The following is a 23,804-nucleotide window of genomic DNA, read 5'->3' as shown; positions in this document are numbered from 1 at the left end:
TTGCAATAACGTTTTCTTTCGCTACGTTTCGCGCATGCGCAACTTGAACTGTGCTCAACGTGGAGCCGAGTGATCGCGCGCTCGCGTGTGTTCGTGTCTGAAAGCAGACTGACGGCGCACCGCGATGGGGCTCCAAAGACGAACTCCAAACGGGGAGTCGCGCGCGCTCTCTTCTCTGCCGATCGCTCGCGCTCTCTTTCGGCTGCGGAAATACTGGTAATTGCTGAGCGCTGGATACTGGGAACACACAGACAGCTCGTCGCGGCGCTAAAAGTAAATAAAATCAAGGAACGGCTCAACGTATACAAAATGTAAGCGTCGCGGGGAGTGCTGCACCTTATGGAGAATAGGCCTTGGAGCGCTGCCTCGTTGTAATTGTAATTCCTGCAGTGCTCCCTCTTGGAACGCTGCTTCGCATGTGGCATGTGATGTCGCTCCTCTTGCTGTCCGTCCCTTTTTTTGTTAGAATTGTTTATGTGCGCCCTGACAAGTTCTCCCTGTTGCTGTTGCTGTTTCTCCTTTTGTTTCTTTGTTTTCACGTTTTGTGAGCGGAATTTTAAAACGCCTTGCCACAGCCCCTGCCACAAGTGCAGCAGCAGCAGTGCAGCAGCAGGTGCAGGTGCAGGCGCAGGCGCTTTTAAAACAAATGCCACAAATACAGGCATATCTCTGTGGCTGTCTACTCGGCAGAAGGGCCCCGAGAGATCTTGATTCTCGATTCAAACTCGTTTCTGAGCTGATCTGACAGTTCATTTAACTAATCCCAGAACCTAGAAGGGGCCGCTGGGAGGGGGCTAACCAAATCTTGATCATGGCAGGGCATCCACCGTTCGTCCAGCTGGACTTTCTCCCCACTCTCTTTTGGGGTCGCACGTTCTCTGCTTGTTTCGAGTTAAATATTGCAATTGCCTTCGAAAATATATTTCCATATTTATTTCCACAGCTTTTATGTTTATTTTTAGCTTTCGAGTTGGCCAATAAAAGTCGGCCGCTGAGTACGTTATGAAATATCAGCCGAAGTCTCTCCTGATCGTTAAAGCTGAAGTGCCTTCTTGCCTTTCTGTGACTTGCATTTATCATAATTGGATTCTTGAACCCTGTAGAATGGATTGGGCATGGCTGAGAGTCACGCCTGCCAGTTGGCCGCTGGAATCATTTTCATGCAACGAATCGAAGATGAAGCGCGCTGCCGTACTCCTCCTTGGTATTTGGCTTGGCAGTTTACACTCGAGATTTACCACCACAATTGATGGCCAACTCCTTTATTGCAGTTCTAGCCCTGCTGCTGCAGGTGGCAGTGCCTCAGATGCTGTGCCCCAACAACTGTCCGACACCCGATGGCAAAATGGTTTGTGCCTTCAGCGGCTGCTACTTCAACACGGAATTTTGCACCATTAAAACGTTGAACTGCCATCGCAGGGAGCGGGGCAGGAGCGGTGAGGATTGCAGGCTATTATGCAGAGTGAAATCCATAAAAGAGTTTCCCTTTTGCAGTCATCAAAGTGATCTCCGAGGGAGAGTGCAACAATGAGACCCAAACCCCCTACTGCTCCACGGTGACGTTCTAGAATCTAGATCGAATGGGAAACGAGTTCCAATTTATTCATTAATGAAGCGATTACAAATGTACTTTCAATGATACGATATGAGAGCTGAATAATAGCTAAAACTTGACGATGTGTCCGGTGAAGTAGACCGCATGCTGGTCGCGTATGATGAACACAAATGGATGATCGGCCACAAAGGTCTTCGGATCGAGGGGCAGCGACATGGGCACCCCAGCGGCATCTAAGGAGGGGAAATTGTTAGGCATTATCTTGCGGGGGGATAGGGAATACTTACAGCTAACGCCTGCTGCCTCGCAGCCAATCTCATTCACATCGATGAACGTCTTGTGCTGCACCTGGCTGATGCGCGTGCCAATGGGCGAGTCCTCGAAAATGTTGCTGAAGTCCGCGGCATCCGAGAACATGGCGCTGATGCCCATCTAGAAAAAGAAGCAAATAAAAACTGAAGCATGAAGTGTCAGGCCCGACTTCCTACCTTGCTCAGTGTGGGCTTCAGATCCGTATCGAACTCAAACTTAAACTTGGGCAAGTAAACGGACACGCTCTGGTACTGCCAGCGATCCTCGAGCAGCTTGAAGTCCACGCCCTTCAGCTGCTCCTCCAGAGCGCGCAGACCCGTCCGCTGGTTGGGCAGAATGAACCACATGGTCATGTTGATGTTCTCGAAGAACAGCTCAATGGCCTTGGCATCCAGCTCGGGATAGTCCGCGTAGTAGTACCAGTTGTCCGCGAACATCGTGGGCACTTGGACGGACAGTCCCTCGCTCAGCCAGAAGTCGCGTTCGCGCGTGTCCTCATCGTTGAAGGGCCGCGCCCAGCGTGCCTTGAAGTAAATGGCATTGACCAGCGCCACATTGGTGTCCGGCTCCACACTGTCCACCACTCGCTCGATCTTCTGCTGCGTTTCCTGCTTCACCCACGCGTTGATGCGATCCACGGCCTCCGTTTCGCGGCTAAAGTCGAGCGCCTCCACGTCCGAGTCGAAGTACTTTTGGGCCACCTCGCGGAAGTGTGGCGCCACCTTGAGGTTCTCCCGCGTGTACACCTTGTTGGCGATCTCCAGCACCGTCTTGGACTTGATGTAGGAGTGCAGCAGGCGGTGGTAGCTCTCGGCCAGCCCGTCCTTGCTCTCCTTGGCCGAGGCGTGCAGCGTCTTCTGCAGCTCCGTGGCGGTTCTGCCCTCCGCACCGTAGTAGGCCAGGCCCAGAGCCAGCTGAATGGACACGGGCGAGATGATTACATTCTCGTCCTGCCGCTCCGTGGCCAGGGTCTGGAAGAGCTCCGTGGCGAACAGATTGCGCTCCTTGATCGTGTTGCACCGCCCGCCCGGGACAGCGAGCGCTCCAACTAAAAGTAGAACTGAGAAGAGAGAGAGATTAGGGATCGTGTTCGGGTTGTGGAGGGAGTGGCACCCACAGCTTAGCCAGCGATTCATTGCGACTGCGTCGTTGGGTCGATACTGAAAGGGAAATGGGCCTGGAACCTGTCATTTATAGCCGCGCCAGGAATCACAGCCCAAGAGGAGCTGCTGCCAGCAGAGGCAGCGACAGCGACGGCGACAGCGGCTTAATGCACTTTGCATTGCAGCCACAAGAACACGAACAAGAACAAGCGACGCAATAAAAGCAAGAAAAGAAAGGAAGGAGAAGGTTCTGGAAATACTGGGAAGAGATTAAGCGAACGATCTCATGCGCTCCACGCACGCACGTAAAACTCGCTCTCTTGCTGGCGCTCTCTTTTGCAATGCAGTTGTGCGCGTGGCGTCTTGAATAAGGTGAAGCAGTGCCGCTCTTTCTTATGCTCTCTTTACGTACAAAACAGATGACTGAGAGCGTGCGCTGCGTTGCGCCTCACCCTGTTGTAATTCCCTTTGGTAGTTGCACTTGAGTTGCCGTTTTTTGCCTTTTGCACTTGTCTCTCACCCCTCGCCTTCGGCATTTACTCTTCTGTCAAATTATTTACATGACTGACTGCTTGGAGAGCGCGCACTCAAGAAGAAGAGCGATCAGGGGAAGAGCGGCGGAAGCAGTGGCGCAGCAGATCAGCGTATTAGTTTTGGGGGGCATTTCATTAACTCTAATTTCTCGTGTTGCTTCCTCCAACTCCCTAGAAAAACACCTTAAAATGCCCCTGTTTAACAGCCGCTGAATTTAACGAGTTATTTTCGTATTTGTTTAGATAATGCGTGCATAAACAATGGTTGTCCGTGTCGGACTTGGAAGGGGAGAAACAAAAGCAAACAGAGGTTGCGCATAAACTGTTTATCAGTGGGAAAGATGCGCTGCCCTCCAATAAAGTGCAGCGCGCACATACCGACAGACAGAACGATATTTACGAAACCCCAGAGACCCCCAAAAATCGAAATCACAGCATGCTCAACGAGCGTATCAGAGGCCGAAAACGTTAAGCAATTTTTAATCATTAAGAGGGGCGCGCGGTTACCGTTTCAGAACAGCTTCCCCCACCCCCACCGCTCTCACGCTCTCCTTCGTTATCTCTTTGCCCCTCTGCGGTATGGTTTCAAAAGTATCCCGATTTGGGTCCACGTTATTTATGCACATTTTGTGTGAAATGCTAATAAATTTTAATGGAATTTTAAAAACATGCTTTATGGACTCGCAACACTGACCCGCACTCCCGCTGTTGCTACCGCTCTGTTGCTCCTTCAAACTGAAACAAGGAGGATGACTCTGGCAAAAAAAATGGAAGTACCTTTTATATTGTTCTGCTGCTTGGGGTGTCATAAATTGGCAGCTACCGTGGCATTGGATGGGCAGCGCCGGCATTTGACTGATGGGCTGCTCAGATCTGTGCGGAATAACGACGCAGATATGAGCAGATGTGCTTTAGATATTGCATAATTACGGTATAAATATGAGAAGTGAGAGCAGCGCAAACAAAAAAAGAGAGAAGCAAACACTTTCAATCGATTTCACTGCAGATCGAATCGTTGGCACTGGGGAGAGATGTTCGCTGTGACTCTGTGGCTTTGGCTTCCTTCCTTAAAAGCACAAAACCAGATTCGGTTTAGCCTTATATAATTTACAACTACAAGATTGTTTCTCCAAGTGTGTGTGCCTGTGTGTGTGTGTGCATCGTCTCCTGGCAACGACCGCAGGCCGATGCTGACCGTTCTGATTGAATGATTTCACTGATCGAGACAAAACATGTTAAAGATCGTGAGATGCCGGGATGCCGCAAAAAAAAGCCCTGTCTCTTGTCTTTATAGATACACACAGCAGCAGCAGCAGCAGCAGCCAGCGAGAGGCACTGGCCGTGCCAAAGGGAATAAGGAGCAGGGGGAGTTGAAGCTGCAGAAGGCATCATGCAACGGCAGCAAAATGCTGCCTGCCTGCCGCTGTTGATAAAAATAAACTTGGCAAAAAGCGTCTTCTTGTTCCGTCCCTCTGCCCGTCTCTGCACTGGAGCCAAAGCCAAAGCCCCAGTCGGTGCTCCAGCCTGGAAAAGCATAAGAATGATGAGGCAGCAACACGAATTATGTGATCGCTGCTGCTGCTGCTGCTGCACCTCCTCTCCCGCTCTCTCCCGTTTCGACCGGACTCTACTCTGCTCTGCTCTGCTCTCTGTGTGCGTGCACGTAACCCGAAACCAGTTGATGATAGAGCAGAAGCACAACTTGGGGCACAAAACTCCCCAAACACCACCGAAATACAACAAAAATAAATAAATAAATACAGAAATAAAAGAACACACAAAAAACAATGGCAGCAATCGCTCTCCGCGCTGTCCCTTTGTTTCCACAGCTCATCATCGGGTGCTGCTGCTGGTGCTGCTGCTGCTTTTATAAACAATAAATTTGCACATAACTAAAACAGAATACTCGAAATTTGCATAGTATCGAAGGAGTAAAGCCCCAGGGGGATTAGCCACGTTCTGTCCGGTGCTGGCTGGTGCTGGTGCGTGTTCACAGCTCAAACAATTGATGGTCAGAGGGAATGCAGTGGAATGGAATGGGAGTTGTGGGAGCAGCGAATGCCTGAGCGGGGTCCAAAGTGGGAAGTGGTACAAAGAAATGGCTGGCTGTGCTATGCAGCTGATTAATTTCGTTAGAAAAGAGTGCCAAAGTCATGCAAAGTGTGAAAAGAAGGAGATAAATATTACAATTATAAATTATACATAAACATAATTAAAAGTCTGTTAATTATTAATTGTTAATTGTGATTTGTGCTCTATCCACAGCTAATATTTATTTCAAAATTTATCTTTTACTCCCCGCACGGGTGGCACATCCTCATTTACTTTGCTTTCGCTCATCTCTAACTGGAAGTAATTCAGAAAATCCGCATCCGACCGGGCTGACATCTTCTAAGCGGTTTGACCGCCACTCAGGGGACTACAAGCCGCAGTTCCCCCTTCCTCCGCCCTCCGCCCCACTGCTTGGACAACTCCACGACAAGCTCGGTAATTAGCTAAATGCTGTGGCCCAATCTAATCGATGGCTCAACCGAGGAGGCACTTTAGTGAAAACCGCGAGGCGTTGGCCGTGAAAAAAAACTTTCATTCAATTGCGGCAGCCAAATCCAAATCAAGCGTCGCACTCGGAGTGGATCGTATGCAAATAGAAACCTGCCACGCCACACACTCTGCGACAAGTCAGCCGCAAGACACGCAGCAGCAGCCGAGTCCGAGATGGAGTTGGACTCCAGTCGGACTCCACTTGACCAGGCCCGAGACAGAGGTTCAGTCGCTGACAGGGACAGACGCCGGAGTCGCCACAGCAAGAGCATGGATGACACGTCAATCTTGCGTCTACCCACTTGTGGTGCATGCAACATTGGCTGGAACTGGCTTCGCCTCAATCCGAGTCGCTCCAGCCGCGACAAATTAAGCTGCAACGAGTAGAACGACTGCTTGTACTTCTCATTAATTAGCACTAAAATAGGCAAACTGCAAGAGGCAGAGGGCGAGGGAGAGGGACACGGGCAGACCCTAGACCCCTGCCTGCCTGCCTGCCTTTCGTTTTCTACGAAATCAGAGACATCTATCAGGAGGAAACATGCCACACCGTGTTGTTGGCCGTCCGTTAAGGCATCTGACAGCCGCCTAAGCAGTCAGTCGCGATTGGTATGCCCAAAGTGGGCACCGAACCAACAGAACGCAACGATCCACAAACCAGCGGATCCACAGACCAATCGAAGCCACAACCAAATCGAATTCAATTGGAGAGAGGCTGAGGCAAAGTTCTCAATATGATGGACAACATATCAATTCAATGTAATATTTTTTGGGCAACCTTCGACGTTCATTTGTCTATTGGGGCGGAATGTGTCCATCATAAAATGTCAATTAGCTGATTGAAATCAGCGCTGGGGCAATTATTTTAGACTCAGTTTATGGCCAGCAGCAGCAGCAGCCAGCGACTGCCACGGCCACAGAACAAATGACATGATCAAGATGCCGTTTGCCAGAGGAGAGGCACTCCAGCTCGGGCTGCACCTTCTTCAGGCAGCCAAGCAGCCATCCAGTCAGCCATTTCTATTCCTTTTCTTTCGCAAGTCTTTCGCTGGCGCTGCGCTCTCTCTGGTGGCGTACTTTATGTAACGATCGATCCCCATTCAAACGGCAGCGGGAGCCAGCAACATTTTGCATTGCAAATGCTGCCTAGATGCTGCCTTTGAAGATGCATTTGAAATGGAAATGTTTGGCCAAAGCACACGCTCAGCGGGAATGGGCCATGAGGATAACGATGATGATGATGATGATGGTGGTCCCAATACCAAACCCAAACCCAAACCCAACCCATCTGCGAAGATCCATCGCAGCTTCCTGCAGGCGATCATCCTCAGCAAATGACGCCGTCTCCTCAGAGGCCTGTGCCTCCCTCGTCTCTCTCTCTTTTGGCGTATGCTAATTTGCTTGTCAAAATGACACATCGATCAAAGGTAGCAAGGGAAGAGCAGGAGGGCGCGGATTGGACATCCATCGCCATGTCATGCCTGCGTGATAGGCAGCTCCATTTGCCTCTTCGGCCCAAAAGTATACCACGCCGCTGACAGTCGATTTTCAGCGACAATGGAATGGAACAAAGCAAAGAGCGATGAGATGAATAAGCAGGCGAAGCAATAAAAGAGAAAGAGTTTTTTGTGTGCAGAATAGCCTTGGGGCTCCGAAGCTTTTGATGCCCTTGCAGTGCCAGCGTCATTGAAGAACTTTGTACCCTTTTGCATAGCAAAAGACAGAGACAGCAGGAATGCACATACATATGTACATATCTAGATCAGGGGCCGGCAGCGTCGTAAGCTCGGTGCATAGGAAAAGATCTCCAGCAGCGCAGTCGGCACACGCAGAGCATGAAAGCTTCGTGTGACTTCTGCCCATGAATAGAGATCCGCCGCAGCGGCAGAGAATCTTCTTCGTTTGTCCTCTGCACAATTTATCGGCTGCGTGCAGCGGCAGCGAAGCAAGAAACATTTTCGACTTCGTTTCTGTTGTGTGTGCATACAAACGCACTAAAGCTTGAGAGTGACCTCGGCCGACCACCGTTTTATATCACTTACAGTCTCCAAGCTGCTGCTTTAGCTAACAGCACTCCTCCTAGAAAGAGTATCAAAAACAGAAGCCAACAGCAGCATCGCCCAAATTGAACTGTCTGTCAGTTTGGTGTAGTTTTTGCTGCCACAGGGAACCAATTTATTGACGTATTGGCACTGGCTAAAAGGCTCTAACCCGGCGTGTGAATGACGACAGCAGGGCACACGCATCCTCCGCCCCAACTTTGCCTCACTTTATATGCAAATTCGCTGAAGCAAAAAGTTCACCACCCACACACACACACACACAGGCACACACACATGTGCGTTTTAAAAGCGGATTTTCCACGGAAATTGTCGCTGTCGCTTTTTACGATCCACGAACAGAGTTTAGAACAGAGTTTAGGCAACGTTTTTCGAGCAGCAGGATGGAGGAGCAGGGGCTCCAAAATTTATTGTTCGACACGCCCCTGCCAAAATAGTTTCGTAGAGTGCGTTTTATGGGGTTTTGGCGCCACACGAAGATGTGTTAATGTGCGAGATTCAGATTCGGATTTGGATTTGAATTCGGATTCGGACTGAAGCCCCGCCGCCTGACGCGTCTAAAGTGACATTTAAATGGGTCCCGCCTGAGAGTGCGAGGGAGGTTAGAGTGCCGTAAGAGGAGAGAGTGAGTGCAACGCTATTGTGGGTAAGTGGAGAGAGCGTGAGTGAGTGAGGAAGTGGAGAGTGTGAGAGAGTTGGGGAATTGGAGTGTTGGAGAGTGAGAGAGTGCGCGCCGGCCTGGCTAAACAATTGTAAAAGTGTAAAATGTGTTAAGCCATCCTGAAATGGGGAAAAAGAAAGGTACTGCGCTGCTTCGCCCTTCCCTTCCGCACCCACAGCTGCTCACACTCCCCCCACCCACCAAACGGCTTAGGAACTTTTGTTGCTGGCCTGCCCTCAGCCCTCTGCTGTGACTTAGTTTTCACTTTGATGGATGTAAAGCCCCTTGTTGTGCGCGTGTGTGTGTGTGTGTGTGTGTGTGCTCTGGATTTATTTGTGGCAACACAAAGATTTTTTAATGGCATCTTTTGTAGCAATTTTTTATATACTCAAACACTCTGCACAAAGCCATTCCATAAGTACGAGTGTGTGAGTGTGTGTGTGGGTGGCTGAACATTTGATATGGGACCCCACCCCTGCTCAAGCAGCAGAAGCAACGGGGGCGCCAAGTCTGGGAGAACTCTTTTTAGCACAAATAAACTTGGCTACATTGTTGCCGGGCTTTGGGCCATCACAGCCATCACACAGAACCCTCCCCGCCGCACGACACAATGTGTGTGCACTCGGGCAAGGTGTTTGCCTGTTAAATTATATAACAATGCAATGAACTGTAAAATACGCAGCTAAGTGCTGCTCCTTAGTGCTCGCCTTAAAGGACTCTCTGCCCGACTGGCACTAAGAACTACGACGTCTCAAGAGCAGAGCAGCAGGGCTCAGGCAGCTGGAGAAACATTTTAATTGGACAAAGAGGCAGCAGGCGACAGTTCTGTGGGTGGCGAATGGTGGCCGCAAAAGGCCATTAACTTGGTTAATTAGAGCATGCCAAATTAAATGGTGAAATTATGTAAATTGTCCAAGGGAGTGGAAGTTACAGTTGGGCAAAGAAATTCAGAAAAAGATTTGACAATTTAGAGACCAGAAAATATATTCGATGTTTGCAAAAGTTAAAGCTGAAAGCTGTCTATAATTTTGCAACCAAAACTGCTTTCTACCAGCTCCCAACCGCGGAAGAACTGTGCTCCCAAGGTCACTCTGTCACAGCTTTTACTCTGTCACTCTCACACAGCACGCCACAAATTGCGTTAAATAATGAAAAACTAAATTAAACATTTAGATAAAATGTGAAAATTATGCAGGACCCGTGGCAGTGGTTAATTTATAAAACAAACACACACGCTAATGGCGGGAGACTAAATATGAATTACCGCGAAAATACTCGCCCCATAATGGCAGGGAAACAGTTAATTAAATCATAATGAGGCCTTCACATGCACAAAAAAATCAATTAAAGCCCAGCACGCTTTTTGGGTGCCGCCACACGCACATGGAAAGTAAGCAAAAAAACTTAAATTTTGAACATTTTGTGGTAAACACTTTAATGTGGCCAAAAAAGGAGCGAAACCGAAAACCATTTAAATTCAAATCGAAACCAAATGACTTCACTTACGAGTAGATGCTCCAGCGAAGAGGGTAGACCACTGCCGCCGCCCCACTCTGCTCTCCCCAGAGAGGCAAAAGCACTGCACGACCCTTAATTTAAAGATTACTTTTTTTCCCCCATTTGGTTTTGTTTGCTTTCAATTGTTTTTATCAGTTTACATTTGAAAAAGAGAAACAAAAAATCCGAAACAAAACACATCGAGAAAGAGGGAGAAGAAAAAACCAAACATTGAACGACAAACAAATAAAATCCACCCACTGGGAGAGGATGAGAGATTTAGCTGTGATTTAGTCGAAGGAAATCGCTGAAAAACCCATAAACTTTTTGCTCTCTTTGGCTTTGTATTTTATTGGCATTGCTGTCAGCGATGGGGACAAGGGGAAGGGAGAAGGGAGTTGCTTTCTATTTGTTTCGATTTGTTTGCGCAGCAGCTGAGACTGCAGCGGGAGGGACAGCGACATGGCGCTGAAAGCTTCGATTTAATTGAAACTTTGCTCATTAAATGCCTGAGCGAAGCCAAGGGAGAGGAGGAAAGTTTTCATATATTTTGCATTCCATTACTCATCGTAGTGACGGAAGGGAGAACGGGGAGCAGCAGTCGCATGCAGACAAGGTAAGAAGACATGGCGAATGAAGAATATAATAAATGATGTCACACGAGGCGATGAGCAGCGGCAGGTTGTCAGAAACACATGTGTCTGACTGTCTGAATGTCTGAGTTGGTGTAAACAGTAGTGTGAGGTGGCACTGAGAGAAATGATGAGAAATGACAGTGTGCAAATATCATGCAATAAATGCAAAACTTCTGAATTTGTTATCTCTTTCTAGGCCAGCAGACGGACCGCAGCCAGCCACATGTTTCAGTGCATTTGTATGCATGGACAACAGAGACGAAGTCTCAAAAAAGTTTCTTGCTTCTCTGCCGCTGCGCGCAGCCGATCAAAGTTCTTTCTCTGCCGAAGCCGCACGAAGCTTTGACGCTCTTCGTGTGCCGACTGCGCTGCCCGAGATCGTTTGCTATGCATAGAGCTTGCGACGCTGCCGACGCTCTGCGATAGGCAGAATTTTGCATGCTTTGGAAACAGTAGATCCGCTTCACTATTTAACCGTCTGCATTCTCCTCAACCTGCCATCGCTTGTCGCCTAAAATGTTGCCATTTCTCCCTGTGCAAATGCAGATGAAGCCCTCAAAAGTAGACAATAATAATGATTGTTTTTCTCGTGAGCGAGCCACAAAAAAACTTCTGCTCGAGCAGCACCATTTCACTTTCGTTCCATTGCGTTCTATTCCAAGCCGTACCCATGACATGCAGGAGTGTTCCGTTTATTCATTTCTGCTCTACACTGACTGATGAGACAATTTGTCATCTGCTGCAGACGCGACCCACGCACACCGTATGCTGGCAAGACTCTCTCGGGGGAGGGTTGACAAACGCTGACAATGGAACTATGTAGTTGGGAGCTCTAACAAACAACTGAGCCGGCAGCCACCCTGCCTTTGTCTGTGGGCTGTGCATCAGCTGGCAGCTAAAAAATAATCATAATTCGTCCGAGGAGCAGCAGTTCCCCCGAGCAGGGGAAAGTGAAGTGGCAGGGAAATGCAAATACTCATAAGGCCAAGTGGGGCTCCAAAAGCTCCGGCTTTAGTGTCGGCTGACCAAATAGCTGCGAGCCTGGACCAAAAGAACAAAGGCCGCTTATCCGGCAAGCCAAATGTCGGGCTATGAATAATTATGAAAAATTTAAGAGCGCACGCACATCATTCATGGCAATGCATAAAAAATTTAATGGCATTTAAGTGGCCTACAGCAAAATGTCCCTGCCAAGGAATCCATTTTCAAGCGGAGCACAATTAATATTATGGCGTGGCAAGCAAAGTTGATGTGGCACCTTGCCCAGACCCACAGACCCACAGACCCCACAGACCAGACCCCAGCCAGGAAGCACTTAGCGTCACAACATGCGAAATGGAAAAAACTCCTCCTGCTTTTTGGGGCTGTTTGCTGTGTGTGTGTGTGTTGCACAGCCATTGAACTTGCCACGGCTGGCTGGAGCGAAAGGTCACAGAGCAGAGCAATGAAAAGCCAAATAAATAAAATGAAAACTGTAGAAAAAAAATGCTCATAAGTGCTTGGCCATAATTCAAACTGCTCTCTCCTCGAACTGTGTCCAATTACCGTGTCTAAGGCGAATTGCCTACTGCCTTTGTTCGGCCTTATCGGGGGAACAGTCTGCATATGCCCCAACTTAATTGAGCTAATTTCGAGCCGGGAATCCGGTCTTAAAGTTGCCAACTTTTTGCAACGGCATCCATCATGTCGGGCCCGTGACTTATGCAAAATAAATAAATATAAGAGAGTATAAGGAAGGTACGTGACCAAGTGCGTAATATGCAAAAAGTTGAGCTCCATCGTTATGCTCGGCGCATTCCAAATGAATGTCAGCCAAAGGACAAACCAGCGCACACACACAGAGACACACAGAGACACGTGTGTGGAGTGTAGAGGAGCGGGCGGGGTGCTAGTGTCACCGACACAGACACTGGCTGGGGACATGCTTGTGCGACAAGTCATGGCCATGTAGGATCCCCTGAACGACGACATTTGAATTCCTAAGCAGGCGGCAAACAATGTCGAGTTGAGTACGAAGCGAAAGCAAAAGTTTCGCTTTAATTTTGACAATTTATTTTAATTTGCCAGACGATTCAGTGCTGCGAGATGGGAGCTGGAGCTGGGAGCTGCAAGTTGTGGCATTCTCACTTGCAAATCATGTAGCATACAATTAGGCGACGCCAGGCTGAGTGAGGGGCGGGCCTGGCTGCTGTCAACGCTGTGTCCGCCCCCCAAGGGGTTGCCTCGACAGCTGCTCCTGATGCTCCTGCTCCTGCTCCTGCTCCTGTGCGTATGATTGATGCACAAAAGCAGACGCCGCAAATGTAATTTGTGACTCTCAATCTCACACTCTCTGCGCAGCTCTCCCTTTGGGGACTCTGACGTCTGACAGCTGAACTTTTTGTGTAGTTTTTGGCTAGTTGAAGCTTGGGGCACTTAAAGCTGGCCAGTGCCAGACAGCACATCGATCTTCATTTCTTTGGCGTAGGTAAAACGTAAATTCAATCAAGTTCCTCCATTTTCCAGTCAAATTGAAAACATATGTTTCCCGGGCAAAGAAAAGAAATTCCACGAGAGGCAAAAGAAAGCGGCAGGGGGAGAGAGAGAGAAGAGGAAAGCTACTTAAAAATGTTGCACACGTACAGCCAATTGTGAGCAAACATGCCTCCACCCCTCCAGCCAGCTGTTGGGCTCTTGGGAAGGAGTCAAGGAACTTTGCCGCCATATCCCCAAGGCCCCTGACAGGCACACACAGAGGCAGAGGCAACTTCATCAGGCGGTGGCCATAGCCGCATCCACATCCTCGTCCGCAGCAGCATCATCATCATCATCATGAGGCTCATCAGCATCAACTTGTCTGTCCCTAGCATTGCCCCAAGAGCTACTAAATTTCACGCAATCACGACCACACACACACACTCTCACACACACACTCCGTCTGCCTCTCCATCTGCCTCGCTTCTTGTTCTTCAATTCTGCCGCACTTTTTCTTCCGCGTGTGTGTGTGTTTTTGGTGCTGCCAACTGCCTAATAAAATATTTAGTTGCCAGGGCTCATTGACAAGTTTGCAGACAAGGTCCTTAGGTTTTTGTGGTCTCTTTATGCGCCTTGATGAGGCAGACAGCCCGTGCCCGTGCCCGTGCCCATGCCCATGCCTGTCAGGTGTGGCTGGCCTCACGTCAAAGTCTTCTGCAGTCGCTCCCTTCATTTCTTTTCCTTTTCTTTTTACGAGGCCTCAAATCTATTAAGCGGCCATTCAAAGTCTTTTGCTCGTCGTGCGTTGATTCGGGTCCAGGAAATAATGAAAAATTCAGAAACCAATATTTAACATGCCATCAAATCAAACAAAGTGCAACAATGTGTGATCCCGTTGGGGAGTCTCCTTCTGCCGCTGCTGCCATCCTTTCTGTTGCTGCTGCTGCTGGGGCAACGTTTAATATCTCATCAAGTGTTGCGCTTTACGACTACTTAAAAACACATAAAAAAGAACAGACCCGAATAAAAAAGCGAAAATGTTGAATGGAGAACAGAATGATGCCCAAACAAAATCAACGCTGAAAGCTATAAATTCTTTATACAGCAAGAAAGAGAGTGCGCCCGCTACTGAGCAAAAAGAAAGAGAGTGAGAGCGCGCGCCCGCTACTGAAAAGAAAGAAAGAGAGAGCGCGCGCCCACTGCCGAGCAGAAAGCGAAAGGAAATGCAAAAAGCGAAATAGCAACAGCAACAAAAGCAGCGACTCGGGCAGCGCAGCAGCGACAGCGACAGCGGAAGAGATTTAATGATGCAGCATGATTTGCGCATAAAAAGGGAAGCGAAATAGAATGGAATGAAATGGAATAGAAGCGAAGCAACGGCAAGGCAAAGCAAAGAGTGGAGCTGGAGCTGGAGCGCTTCATAGCTTTTGACAGACATTGGCAGGCAACTGCTGGGCAAGCTTTGATAAAGTGCAGCACACATAAACACGGATACACAGAGATAGCTAAACACATACAACACACATATAAATACATAAACATGCGAGTATATTCTAACATTTTAGTTGCGCATAAAATGTATAAGGCGTTCATATAACATGAGCATGGAGGAGCCAAGCAAACGAAAGTTGTGTGTACATAAATACATATGTACATATGTAAGTACATTCATACATGTGTACATCTACGTGCACTTCCTCTCAAAAAGGGGTGAATAAACCCTGAATACCCACATGAATATGGTTTACGCTGCAACAGTGAAGATGCCTAATGAGAAAACACAGCAAAGGGTATCCAGCTGCTGATAACTTACAAATCTGCAAAACTATTCCACAGTTGACAGACTGCATCCACCAGAGTCTCCACTGTACACGGACCAACGTGCTGGAACGCCCCTCCCCGTCTTCTGCTTTTGTCAATGGAGTTTGATGCATGATAGCTGCTGAAATATATCTTCAGTTGCCTTCTTCTTCCGCCTCTGATTTGCCGCCGCTGGTGTGTCTGTCGCAGAAATGTTGTTGCAAATTTCCAAACTGACAAAATGAAGCGGAATGGCAACCAAAACAAACGTCAGACAGCCAGAGACCAAACTCTGCTCGGCAACAAAACTGTCTAAATATTTAATTATATATCTGGCATAGCGCTTGGGGCTAACTTGAAGCTTTAACTGTTTTTAACCCATCGGAGTGGGGCTCCAGTGCTCGTCCCATTGTGTGTGTGGCTTGGCTGTGACTCGCCGTCGGTCAATATGCTTAAATATTCAAACAGTAAACCGCCGCATCGCATGAACACAATACTTTTGGTGCTGTTTCAGAGCCGGCCCAGGGGTTTACATCACATTTGGTCACGGCCACGCGTGACATGACAGACTGAAGTTCTAGTTGGATGACATAAACATATAAGGGGAGAGGCATAAACTTTCTCAACTTAATTGAAATTGAGTTGGATCACACAGAGCTGATGGCTCGCAGAGTTTTCTGCTTGTTTTTTGCCCAAGGGCAAGGTCGAAAAATTACTAAAGGAATACTGATTACCATATAATAAATTTATTATACATAAATTGATACTCTATCTGGTCTCGGTTACTATTATCTCTTCACATATCCTAATCTAAAGGCTTCCCCAATTTAATAGAAATGTCGGGACATTGCATCAGCATTGATTGGAGAGCAAACATACTCGACCGATACTCAACTGATAAACAGAACAATAATTCTATTTTGGCGGCCAAAACATTCGATTATTGCTTACTTATACATATAGTTTTGGACACGCTTCTCTGTTGATACAATAAGTAAACGGTTAACAAAATAAACAAGAAGATATTGCCACAAACAAAGAGAGAAGCGGAAAATAGAGAGCGATAGCTCGTTGGAAGCTTTTATATCGGAACGTTCTCAGTGCAAAGAGGGAACAACCTGTTAATCAGTGCGCTTCATAGTTCGACGCTTCAAACACCCTCACAGTTTGAATCGAAGCATATGTCCATTAATACATATATAAATCCACAAACGTTGATCCTATTTACTGTTAAAGCTGAAATTCGGCAACGTCGCTGTGCTCTACCTGCTCTAGGACGTTCGGCAGCGCTGCCACTCTCTCCCAGCTTTGCGTCTAGCTTTGCCAACGACTGCAGTGCATACGTCTCTCTCTTGCATTTTGCTCTCTTTTTGCGACAGCTACCTGACCGCGCACAAGAGAGAGAGCGATGCTCAGCTTCAGGTAAGCTTAGCTTCATAGTTAAAAGCAGAGCACATGCTTAGAATATTTATTTTCAGCGTTCTGATCACAGTTAAAGTACTGTGTGAAAGGGTAAAGCGAACAGAGAGTAACAGTTATCTATCTATTGATACCCAATGTAAATATAAAGAGAATAAAAGCATGCACAAAGTTGAGTATGTACAAATGTGTGTACATAGTAGGTACATACATATGTATGTATGTACTCATCACAGGAGGGTATAAATTGTCGCGTCGCGCAATTGCGCTACTCAGTTACTAATATTAAACGCAACTGAAAAAACCTTCAAATGGTTCTCTTGGAAATATGTTTGGCCGTTCTGGTCGTGGCTGTACTTATATACAAGTGGTCTAAGGCCACTCACAATGCGTTCGATGGTCGTGGTATTTACTTCGAGAAGCCAAAGCCCTTCTTTGGCAATCTAGGAGCTTCGTTTTTAAACGGAACGTCGTTTCATAGGCAACTCAGCGAGTTCTACAGCCGCACGAGAGAGCAGTAAGTGATCAGTCGAAGAGACTCCTATCCAGATCTTAATGTAATACGAATATATTTCTACACTTTTCAGCAAAGTTGTTGGCATATTCAGTTTGCGCACGCCCATGATACAGCTGAATGATCCCGAAGTGATCAAAAGATCTGCGTCAAGGACTTTGATCACTTTCCCAACCACCAAGTCTTTGCACAGAGTAACGAACGTCTCATGAACGACATGTTGAGCATCATGCGGGATCAGCGATGGAAACACATGAGGAATACCCTCACGCCGGTCTTCACGGCAGCCAAAATGCGCAGCATGTTCGCCCTCATGGGAGACAGCTTTGGGGAGTGCCTCGATCACTTGTCGGGACTATCGAAGGGTTCTTCAGCTGGAGAGGGTGTTGAGTTGGACATGAAAGTGCTCTGTAACAAGTTATCCAACGATCTGATTGCCACCACCGCCTTCGGCCTGAAGGTGAACTCCTTTGAGACCCCAGATAATGAGTTCTACCAAATCGGTCAGTCGCTGACTTTCTCGAAAGGATCGACCATGTTCAGGTTCATGCTAGCCACCCTTATGCCCAAAGTGTTTTCAGTAAGTAATTATTAATATGATTCTTAATCTATTGACACTTATGGATATAACTTTGTGTTTCAGCTATTTAAACTGAAGATCTTTGACGGCCAGAAAGTCGAATATTTTGTCCGTTTGGTGGTGGATGCCATGAAATATCGCGAGGAGCACAACATCAATCGTCCAGACATGATCCAACTGCTGATGGAGTCCAAGAAGGAGCGAGGACAACTGGACTGACGATGAGATCGTGGCCCAGTGCTTTATTTTCTTCTTTGCTGCCTTCGAGAACAATGCCAATCTGATCTGCACCACATCCCTGGAGCTGCTCGAGAACCCCGACATCCAGCAGCGCCTCTATGAGGAGGTGAAGGAGGTGCAGGAATCCCTCAAGGGCGGTCCTCTCACCTACGATGCTGTTCAGGGTATGAAGTACATGGACATGGTCATCTCCGAGTCGCTACGCAAGTGGACACTGGCAGCCGCCACAGATCGCCTGTGCTCGAAAGATTACACCCTAACTGATGATAATGGCACGAAGCTTTTCGACTTCAAAGTGGGTGATCGTGTGAGTATTCCCATTGCCGGCCTCCACCGGGACGATCATTACTTCCCCAATCCACGAAAGTTCGATCCAGAGCGTTTCAGCGAGGAACGCAAGAACGACATAATTCCGTACACCTATTTGCCTTTTGGAGTTGGTCCCCGAAATTGCATTGGCAATCGTTATGCATTGATGCAGGTCAAGGGCATGCTGTACAATCTGCTGATCAGATATAAGATCGAGAGATCGCCCAAGACTGTCAAGGATCTGTGGGAGGAGGCACGCGGCTTCAATCTGGCGCCCAAGGCTGGGTACTGGATGCGGCTGGTGCCGCGCAAATAAATGTGTTACAAATAGTCGATAAGGAATAAAATGAGCAAAACCAAGAATATAATCCACAAACATTTGTTGAATAGATAACAAAAATTACAAAACCAACTACAAAGATATTGATTAAAATAAAAAGAGATAAGAGGGAAATTGAGAGCGAGAGCGATCCCGCTGGAAGCTTTCTTATCAGAACGTTCTCGCAGCTAAAAGCTTTGCCAAATTCTAGACAAATTAAATTAAAAGTCTTCGGAGTCCGACGCTACAGTTTGAATCACAGTTTGTTTACACGCAAATCATTAGAGGAAAAGTATAAATTGTCGCGCCGCACAATTCTGATGCTCAGTTTGAAATAAAACGAGGCAAGTGGGGGAACCTTGCGATGGTTCTTCTGGAAATATGTTTGGCCGTTCTGGTCGGGGCTGTGCTTCTATACAAGTGGTCCACAGCCACACACAACGCGTTCGATGGGCGTGGCATTTACTTTGAGAAGCCAACGCCATTTTTTGGCAATATGGTGGCATCTTTTCTGGGTCGAAAGTCGTTTCCCAGGCAACTCAGCGAGTTCTACCAACGCACAAAGAAGCAGTAAGTAATTCGGACACCGATAGTGATATAGAAATTAATGTGCATATCTGATTTACAGCAAAATTGTTGGCATATTTAGTATGCGCATGGCCATGATCCAGCTGAACGATCCCGAAATTATCAAGAAGATTTGCGTGAAGGACTTTGATCACTTTCCCAACCATCAGGTCTTTGCCCAGAGTAACGAACTTCTCGTCAACGACATGTTGACTGTGATGAGGGATCAGCGCTGGAAGCACATGAGGAATACTCTAACCCCCGTCTTCACGGCAGCCAAAATGCGCAGCATGTTCGCCCTCATGGGAGACAGCTTTGGGGAGTGCCTCGATCACTTGTCGGGACTATCGAAGGGTTCCTCAGCTGGAGAGGGTGTCGAGGTGGACATGAAAGTGCTCTGCAATAAGTTATCCAACGATCTGATTGCCACCACCGCCTTCGGACTGAAGGTGAACTCCTTTGAGACCCCCGACAATGAGTTCTACCAAATTGGTCAGTCTGTAACCTTTGCCAGTGGATCGCAGCTCTTCAAGTTCATGCTGGCCACCCTCTTGCCAAAAGTTTTTCGTGTGAGTTAATCATTATCTGATTTCTAATCTAATAAGATTTGTAGATTTTTATTTTGTGTTTCAGTTCTTTAAACTAAAGATCTTTAACGCGGAAAAAGTCGAATATTTTGTCCGTTTGGTGGTGGATGCCATGAAATATCGCGAGGAGCACAACATCAATCGTCCCGACATGATCCAGCTGCTGATGGAGTCCAAGAAGGAGTCCGAGGACAACTGGACTGACGATGAGATCGTGGCCCAGTGCTTTATTTTCTTCTTTGCTGCCTTCGAGAACAACGCCAATCTGATCTGCACCACTTCCCTGGAGCTGCTCGAGAACCCCGACATCCAGCAGCGCCTCTACGAGGAGGTGAAGGAGGTGCAGGAATCCCTCAAGGGTGGACCACTCACCTACGATGTAGTGCAGAAGATGAAGTTCATGGACATGGTCATCTCAGAGTCGCTTCGCAAGTGGACCCTGGCAGTGGCCACAGATCGGCTTTGCTCCAAGGACTATACTCTTATAGATGACGATGGCACGAAGTTGTTCGACTTTAAGGTCGGTGATCAAGTTAGTGTTCCAATTTCCGCTCTCCACTGGGACGATGAGTATTTCCCCGAGCCCTTAAAGTTCGATCCGGAGCGGTTCAGCGATGAGAGGAAGAACGACATTGTGCCCTATACCTATTTGCCTTTTGGGGTGGGTCCACGGAACTGCATTGGCAGTCGATATGCACTGATGCAGGTCAAGGGCATATTTTACAACCTGCTGATCAGGTACAAGATCGAGAGATCGCCCAAGACCGTCAAGGATTTGTATGCACAGCAACGCGGCTTCACCATAGCTCCCAAGGGTGCCTTCTGGATGCGCCTGGTGCCTCGGCAATAAATTGATAACCAATCGCCGATAAACGATCAAATAAACTTTTTTATGTTTTTATATTTCCAAACACATTTTGCTGCAATTTATTGGATAAGATATTGTTTCTTTTCCCCTATAAGATAGCTAGCGTTCTCTCTCTCTCTCTCTCTCTCTCTCTCTCTCTCTCTCGATTGTTTTTCTCTGCTGACAAGTGCTAGCAAAATTGAGAGAGTCGCGCTATAAATAGAAGCGATCTCAATTGATCAATGCAAATACCCATTACTCGGACAGTGCTGGGGTGTGCCGGTTTCCTACCCTCTCTCTGTTGTGTGGGCCAGCTGTATTAGTCACCAATAGTGTCAATAAGTGGTCTTCCTCTATCATTGAATTGCTGTAGATAACACACAGTGCGCCACTGATATGAAAATTGTTAAGTGGATTGAACTCAGATTTCAATGGTCGAATTTGGTTCGTTTATGAATAATTACTTGTTTGCTGCTTAAGATAAGATTAGGTTGCCAAGCAAATGAATACTCCTCTGATCATATGATAGGTAATCGGTAGTAGATACTGACAAAAACAAAGAGAGAATAGCAAATTAGAGCGCGAGTGTCAGTTAGAAGCTTTCCCATCGGAACGTTCTGTGTGCTAGGAGCTTTGCTTAAAGCTGCGAAACCCGTTTATCAGTTGCGAAATTCAAAACAAATTCTGCTTCGGAGCCCGACGCTTCGAACACTCTCACAGGTTGAAACGCAACATAAATATTTACATATATACATCAGCAGACGGTGATCCCATTTACGGTAAAAACTGAAAATCGGCAACGCTGCTATGTTCTTCCTGCCGGTTCGGCAGCGCTGCTACTCTCTTCCAGCTTTGCGTCTAGCTTTGACAGCGACTGCAGCTAGTGCATGCGGACTCACCCTTGCATTTTGCTCTCTTTCTGCGTTATAGGACGGTAGGCAGCGCTGCCACTCTCTTCCAGCTTTGGGTTTTTGCTTTGAAAACGTCTGCAGCTAATGCATGCGACTCTCTCTCTTGCACTTGCACAAAGCGCTGCTTTGCTATTCCTGCCATAGCACGCTCGGCAGCGCTGCTACTCTCTCCCAGCTTTACGTCTAGCTTTGCCAACGCCTGCAATGCATGCGACTCTCTCTTGCACTTTCATCTCTTTCTATGACATCTACCTGAACGTGCAAAAAAGAGAGCGCTGATGTTCGAACGTGAATTTATCATGCAATAAGCAGAACTCTTGTGAAATGTTTGTGTATATTCTGCTTATCAAAGTTAAAATACAGTTTGGAAGTGTATAACGTAATTGCGAGGTTCTCTCTGACTCTGTCACAAACAAATATTCACAACAGAGAGTGCAAATAGCTAACTATCTGTAGATCTACCCCCACCGGCAAACAACAGTCAGATAATTGGAGAGCTTTGATGCGTAATACTTCGAGAGAACATAATACAACCATACATACGCGCTTTTTCGGCGGCTATAAATTGTTGCGGCGAACAATTGCTAAAGTCAGTTATAAAAAAATACAAGCAAGTGAAGGAGCCTTGCGATGGCTTTCCTGGAAATATGTTTGGCCGTTCTGGTCGTGGGCGTGATGATATACAAGTGGTCCATAGCGACACACAAGGCATTCGAGGGTCGCGGTATTTACTTTGAGAAGCCAAAGCCCTTTTTTGGTAATATTGGAACCTCGATGTTGGGCCTAACCTCGTTCCACAAGGTGCTCAGCGAGTTCTACAATCGCACACGGGAGCAGTAAGTGAACTATCTATGAGCAGGCATGCCCGATACGGATAAGAAATTGATTTACTTTTCAGCAAAATTGTTGGATTTTTCAACTTGCGCTCGCCCATGATCCAATTGAACGACCCCGAAATGATCAAGAGGATCTGCGTCAAGGACTTTGATCACTTCCCCAACCATCAGCTCTTTGTGGAGAGCAAGGAGCGCCTCCTGAACGACATGTTGAGCGTCATGAGGGATCAGAGATGGAAGCACATGAGGAATACCCTCACGCCGGTCTTCACGGCAGCCAAAATGCGCAGCATGTTCGCCCTCATGGGAGACAGCTTTGGGGAGTGCCTCGATCATTTGTCGGGATTATCGAAGGGTTCCTCAGCTGGAGAGGGTGTCGAGGTGGACATGAAAGTGCTCTGCAATAAGTTATCCAACGATCTGATTGCCACCACCGCTTTCGGCCTGAAGGTTAACTCTTTCGAGACGCCCGATAATGAGTTCTACCAAATCGGCCAGTCGCTGACCTTCTCCAGGGGATCGCAGCTATTGAAATTCTTGATGGCCACACTCATTCCAAAAGTTTTCCTAGTGAGTTATTATCAATATTTTATCAGCTATCATTTATTAATATTTATTTGTGTTTCAGTTCTTTAATCTGAAGATCTTTGATGGCCAGAAAGTCGAATATTTTGTCCGTTTGGTAGTGGATGCCATGAAATATCGCGAGGAGCACAACATCAATCGTCCCGACATGATCCAGCTGCTGATGGAGTCTAAGAAGGAGGCCGAGGACAACTGGACTGACGATGAGATCGTGGCCCAGTGCTTTATTTTCTTCTTTGCTGCCTTCGAGAACAATGCCAATCTGATCTGCACCACATCCCTGGAGCTGCTCGAGAACCCCGACATCCAGCAGCGTCTCTACGAGGAGGCCAAGGAAGTGCAGGAATCCCTCAAGGGTGGACCCCTAACCTACGATGCTGTTCAGGGTATGAAGTACATGGATATGGTCATCTCCGAGTCGCTTCGCAAGTGGGCCCTTGCCCCGGTTACCGATCGCATCTGCTCCAAGGATTACACCCTAACCGATGACGATGGCACGAAGTTGTTCGACTTTAAGGTCGGTGATCGCGTGAATATTCCCATTGCCGGCATTCACTGGGACGAGGAGTATTTCCCCGAGCCAAGGAAGTTCGACCCAGAGCGGTTCAGTGATGAGCGAAAGAACGACATCGTTCCCTACACTTATTTGCCTTTTGGAGTGGGTCCCCGTAACTGCATTGGCAATCGTTATGCATTGATGCAGGTCAAGGGCATGCTGTACAATCTGCTGATCAGATATAAGATCGAAAGATCGCCCAAAACCGTCAAGGATCTGTGGACGGAGGCTCGCGGCTTCAATCTGGCCTCCAAGGCTGGCTACTGGATGCGCCTGGTGCCGCGCAAATAGTGGAAATAAAACAGAGTTTGCTGTAGGATAAAATACACGTAAATATATTTTATTTTTGATTATGTTTCCATACACATTTGTTGAATTTCAAT

The 23,804-nt window shown here is 47.5% G+C and overlaps 5 protein-coding genes across 5 annotated transcripts; 4 read left to right on the top strand and 1 right to left on the bottom strand.

Annotated features, from left to right (window-relative positions):
* The first annotated feature begins 1,120 nt into the window (after positions 1 to 1,120).
* Positions 1,121 to 1,674, top strand: LOC117891373. The gene is made up of 3 exons (XM_034796810.1): positions 1,121 to 1,204; positions 1,272 to 1,436; positions 1,495 to 1,674. Exons 1-3 carry the CDS (start codon positions 1,177 to 1,179, stop codon positions 1,566 to 1,568), a joined length of 267 nt encoding a protein of 88 aa, XP_034652701.1. The 5' UTR covers positions 1,121 to 1,176; the 3' UTR covers positions 1,569 to 1,674.
* Positions 1,571 to 3,089, bottom strand: LOC117891372 (serine protease inhibitor 42Dd). The gene is made up of 4 exons (XM_034796809.1): positions 2,985 to 3,089; positions 2,044 to 2,927; positions 1,843 to 1,987; positions 1,571 to 1,788 (listed from the first exon to the last, which is right to left on the bottom strand). The coding sequence occupies exons 1-4, from the start codon at positions 3,001 to 3,003 to the stop codon at positions 1,664 to 1,666; spliced, it is 1,173 nt and encodes a 390-aa protein (XP_034652700.1). The 5' UTR covers positions 3,004 to 3,089; the 3' UTR covers positions 1,571 to 1,663.
* A 13,745-nt stretch (positions 3,090 to 16,834) lies between these two features.
* On the top strand, positions 16,835 to 18,563 carry LOC117892746 (cytochrome P450 9b2-like). The gene is given in 5 exon segments (XM_034799170.1): positions 16,835 to 17,087; positions 17,158 to 17,219; positions 17,222 to 17,664; positions 17,728 to 17,864; positions 17,866 to 18,563. Coding segments are annotated over 5 exon segments (1,512 nt in total). The 5' UTR covers positions 16,835 to 16,881; the 3' UTR covers positions 18,530 to 18,563.
* A 308-nt stretch (positions 18,564 to 18,871) lies between these two features.
* On the top strand, positions 18,872 to 20,599 carry LOC117892745 (cytochrome P450 9b2-like). Its single transcript, XM_034799169.1, has 3 exons — positions 18,872 to 19,102; positions 19,161 to 19,668; positions 19,733 to 20,599. The coding sequence occupies exons 1-3, from the start codon at positions 18,897 to 18,899 to the stop codon at positions 20,534 to 20,536; spliced, it is 1,518 nt and encodes a 505-aa protein (XP_034655060.1). The 5' UTR covers positions 18,872 to 18,896; the 3' UTR covers positions 20,537 to 20,599.
* Positions 20,600 to 22,031: 1,432 nt separating this feature from the next.
* Positions 22,032 to 23,764, top strand: LOC117892744 (cytochrome P450 9b2-like). The gene is made up of 3 exons (XM_034799168.1): positions 22,032 to 22,280; positions 22,343 to 22,850; positions 22,909 to 23,764. The coding sequence occupies exons 1-3, from the start codon at positions 22,075 to 22,077 to the stop codon at positions 23,710 to 23,712; spliced, it is 1,518 nt and encodes a 505-aa protein (XP_034655059.1). The 5' UTR covers positions 22,032 to 22,074; the 3' UTR covers positions 23,713 to 23,764.
* The last annotated feature ends 40 nt before the right edge of the window (positions 23,765 to 23,804 follow it).

This window comes from Drosophila subobscura, chromosome E (genome assembly GCF_008121235.1).
Source record: "Drosophila subobscura isolate 14011-0131.10 chromosome E, UCBerk_Dsub_1.0, whole genome shotgun sequence".
Classification (NCBI taxonomy): domain Eukaryota; kingdom Metazoa; phylum Arthropoda; class Insecta; order Diptera; family Drosophilidae; genus Drosophila; species Drosophila subobscura.
This window is presented reverse-complemented; position numbering and strand designations above follow the sequence as displayed.

Excerpts from the sequence above, each read along its gene's own strand:
- LOC117891373 (XM_034796810.1), top strand. The coding sequence starts at position 1,177 with ATGAAGCGCGCTGCCGTACTCCTCCTTG. Across the intron at positions 1,205-1,271 it reads CGCTGCCGTACTCCTCCTTG|TTCTAGCCCTGCTGCTGCAG; the intron begins GTATTTGGCTTG and ends CCTTTATTGCAG. Across the intron at positions 1,437-1,494 it reads CAGGGAGCGGGGCAGGAGCG|TCATCAAAGTGATCTCCGAG; the intron begins GTGAGGATTGCA and ends TCCCTTTTGCAG.
- LOC117891372 (XM_034796809.1), bottom strand. Across the intron at positions 1,988-2,043 it reads TGAAGCCCACACTGAGCAAG|ATGGGCATCAGCGCCATGTT; the intron begins GTAGGAAGTCGG and ends TTCTTTTTCTAG. Across the intron at positions 1,789-1,842 it reads CGAGGCAGCAGGCGTTAGCT|ATGCCGCTGGGGTGCCCATG; the intron begins GTAAGTATTCCC and ends TCCCCTCCTTAG.
- LOC117892745 (XM_034799169.1), top strand. The coding sequence starts at position 18,897 with ATGGTTCTTCTGGAAATATGTTTGGCCGTTCTGGTCGGGGCTGTGCTT. Across the intron at positions 19,103-19,160 it reads TACCAACGCACAAAGAAGCA|CAAAATTGTTGGCATATTTA; the intron begins GTAAGTAATTCG and ends TCTGATTTACAG. Across the intron at positions 19,669-19,732 it reads TCTTGCCAAAAGTTTTTCGT|TTCTTTAAACTAAAGATCTT; the intron begins GTGAGTTAATCA and ends TTTGTGTTTCAG.
- LOC117892744 (XM_034799168.1), top strand. The coding sequence starts at position 22,075 with ATGGCTTTCCTGGAAATATGTTTGGCCGTTCTGGTCGTGGGCGTGATG. Across the intron at positions 22,281-22,342 it reads TACAATCGCACACGGGAGCA|CAAAATTGTTGGATTTTTCA; the intron begins GTAAGTGAACTA and ends TTTACTTTTCAG. Across the intron at positions 22,851-22,908 it reads TCATTCCAAAAGTTTTCCTA|TTCTTTAATCTGAAGATCTT; the intron begins GTGAGTTATTAT and ends TTTGTGTTTCAG.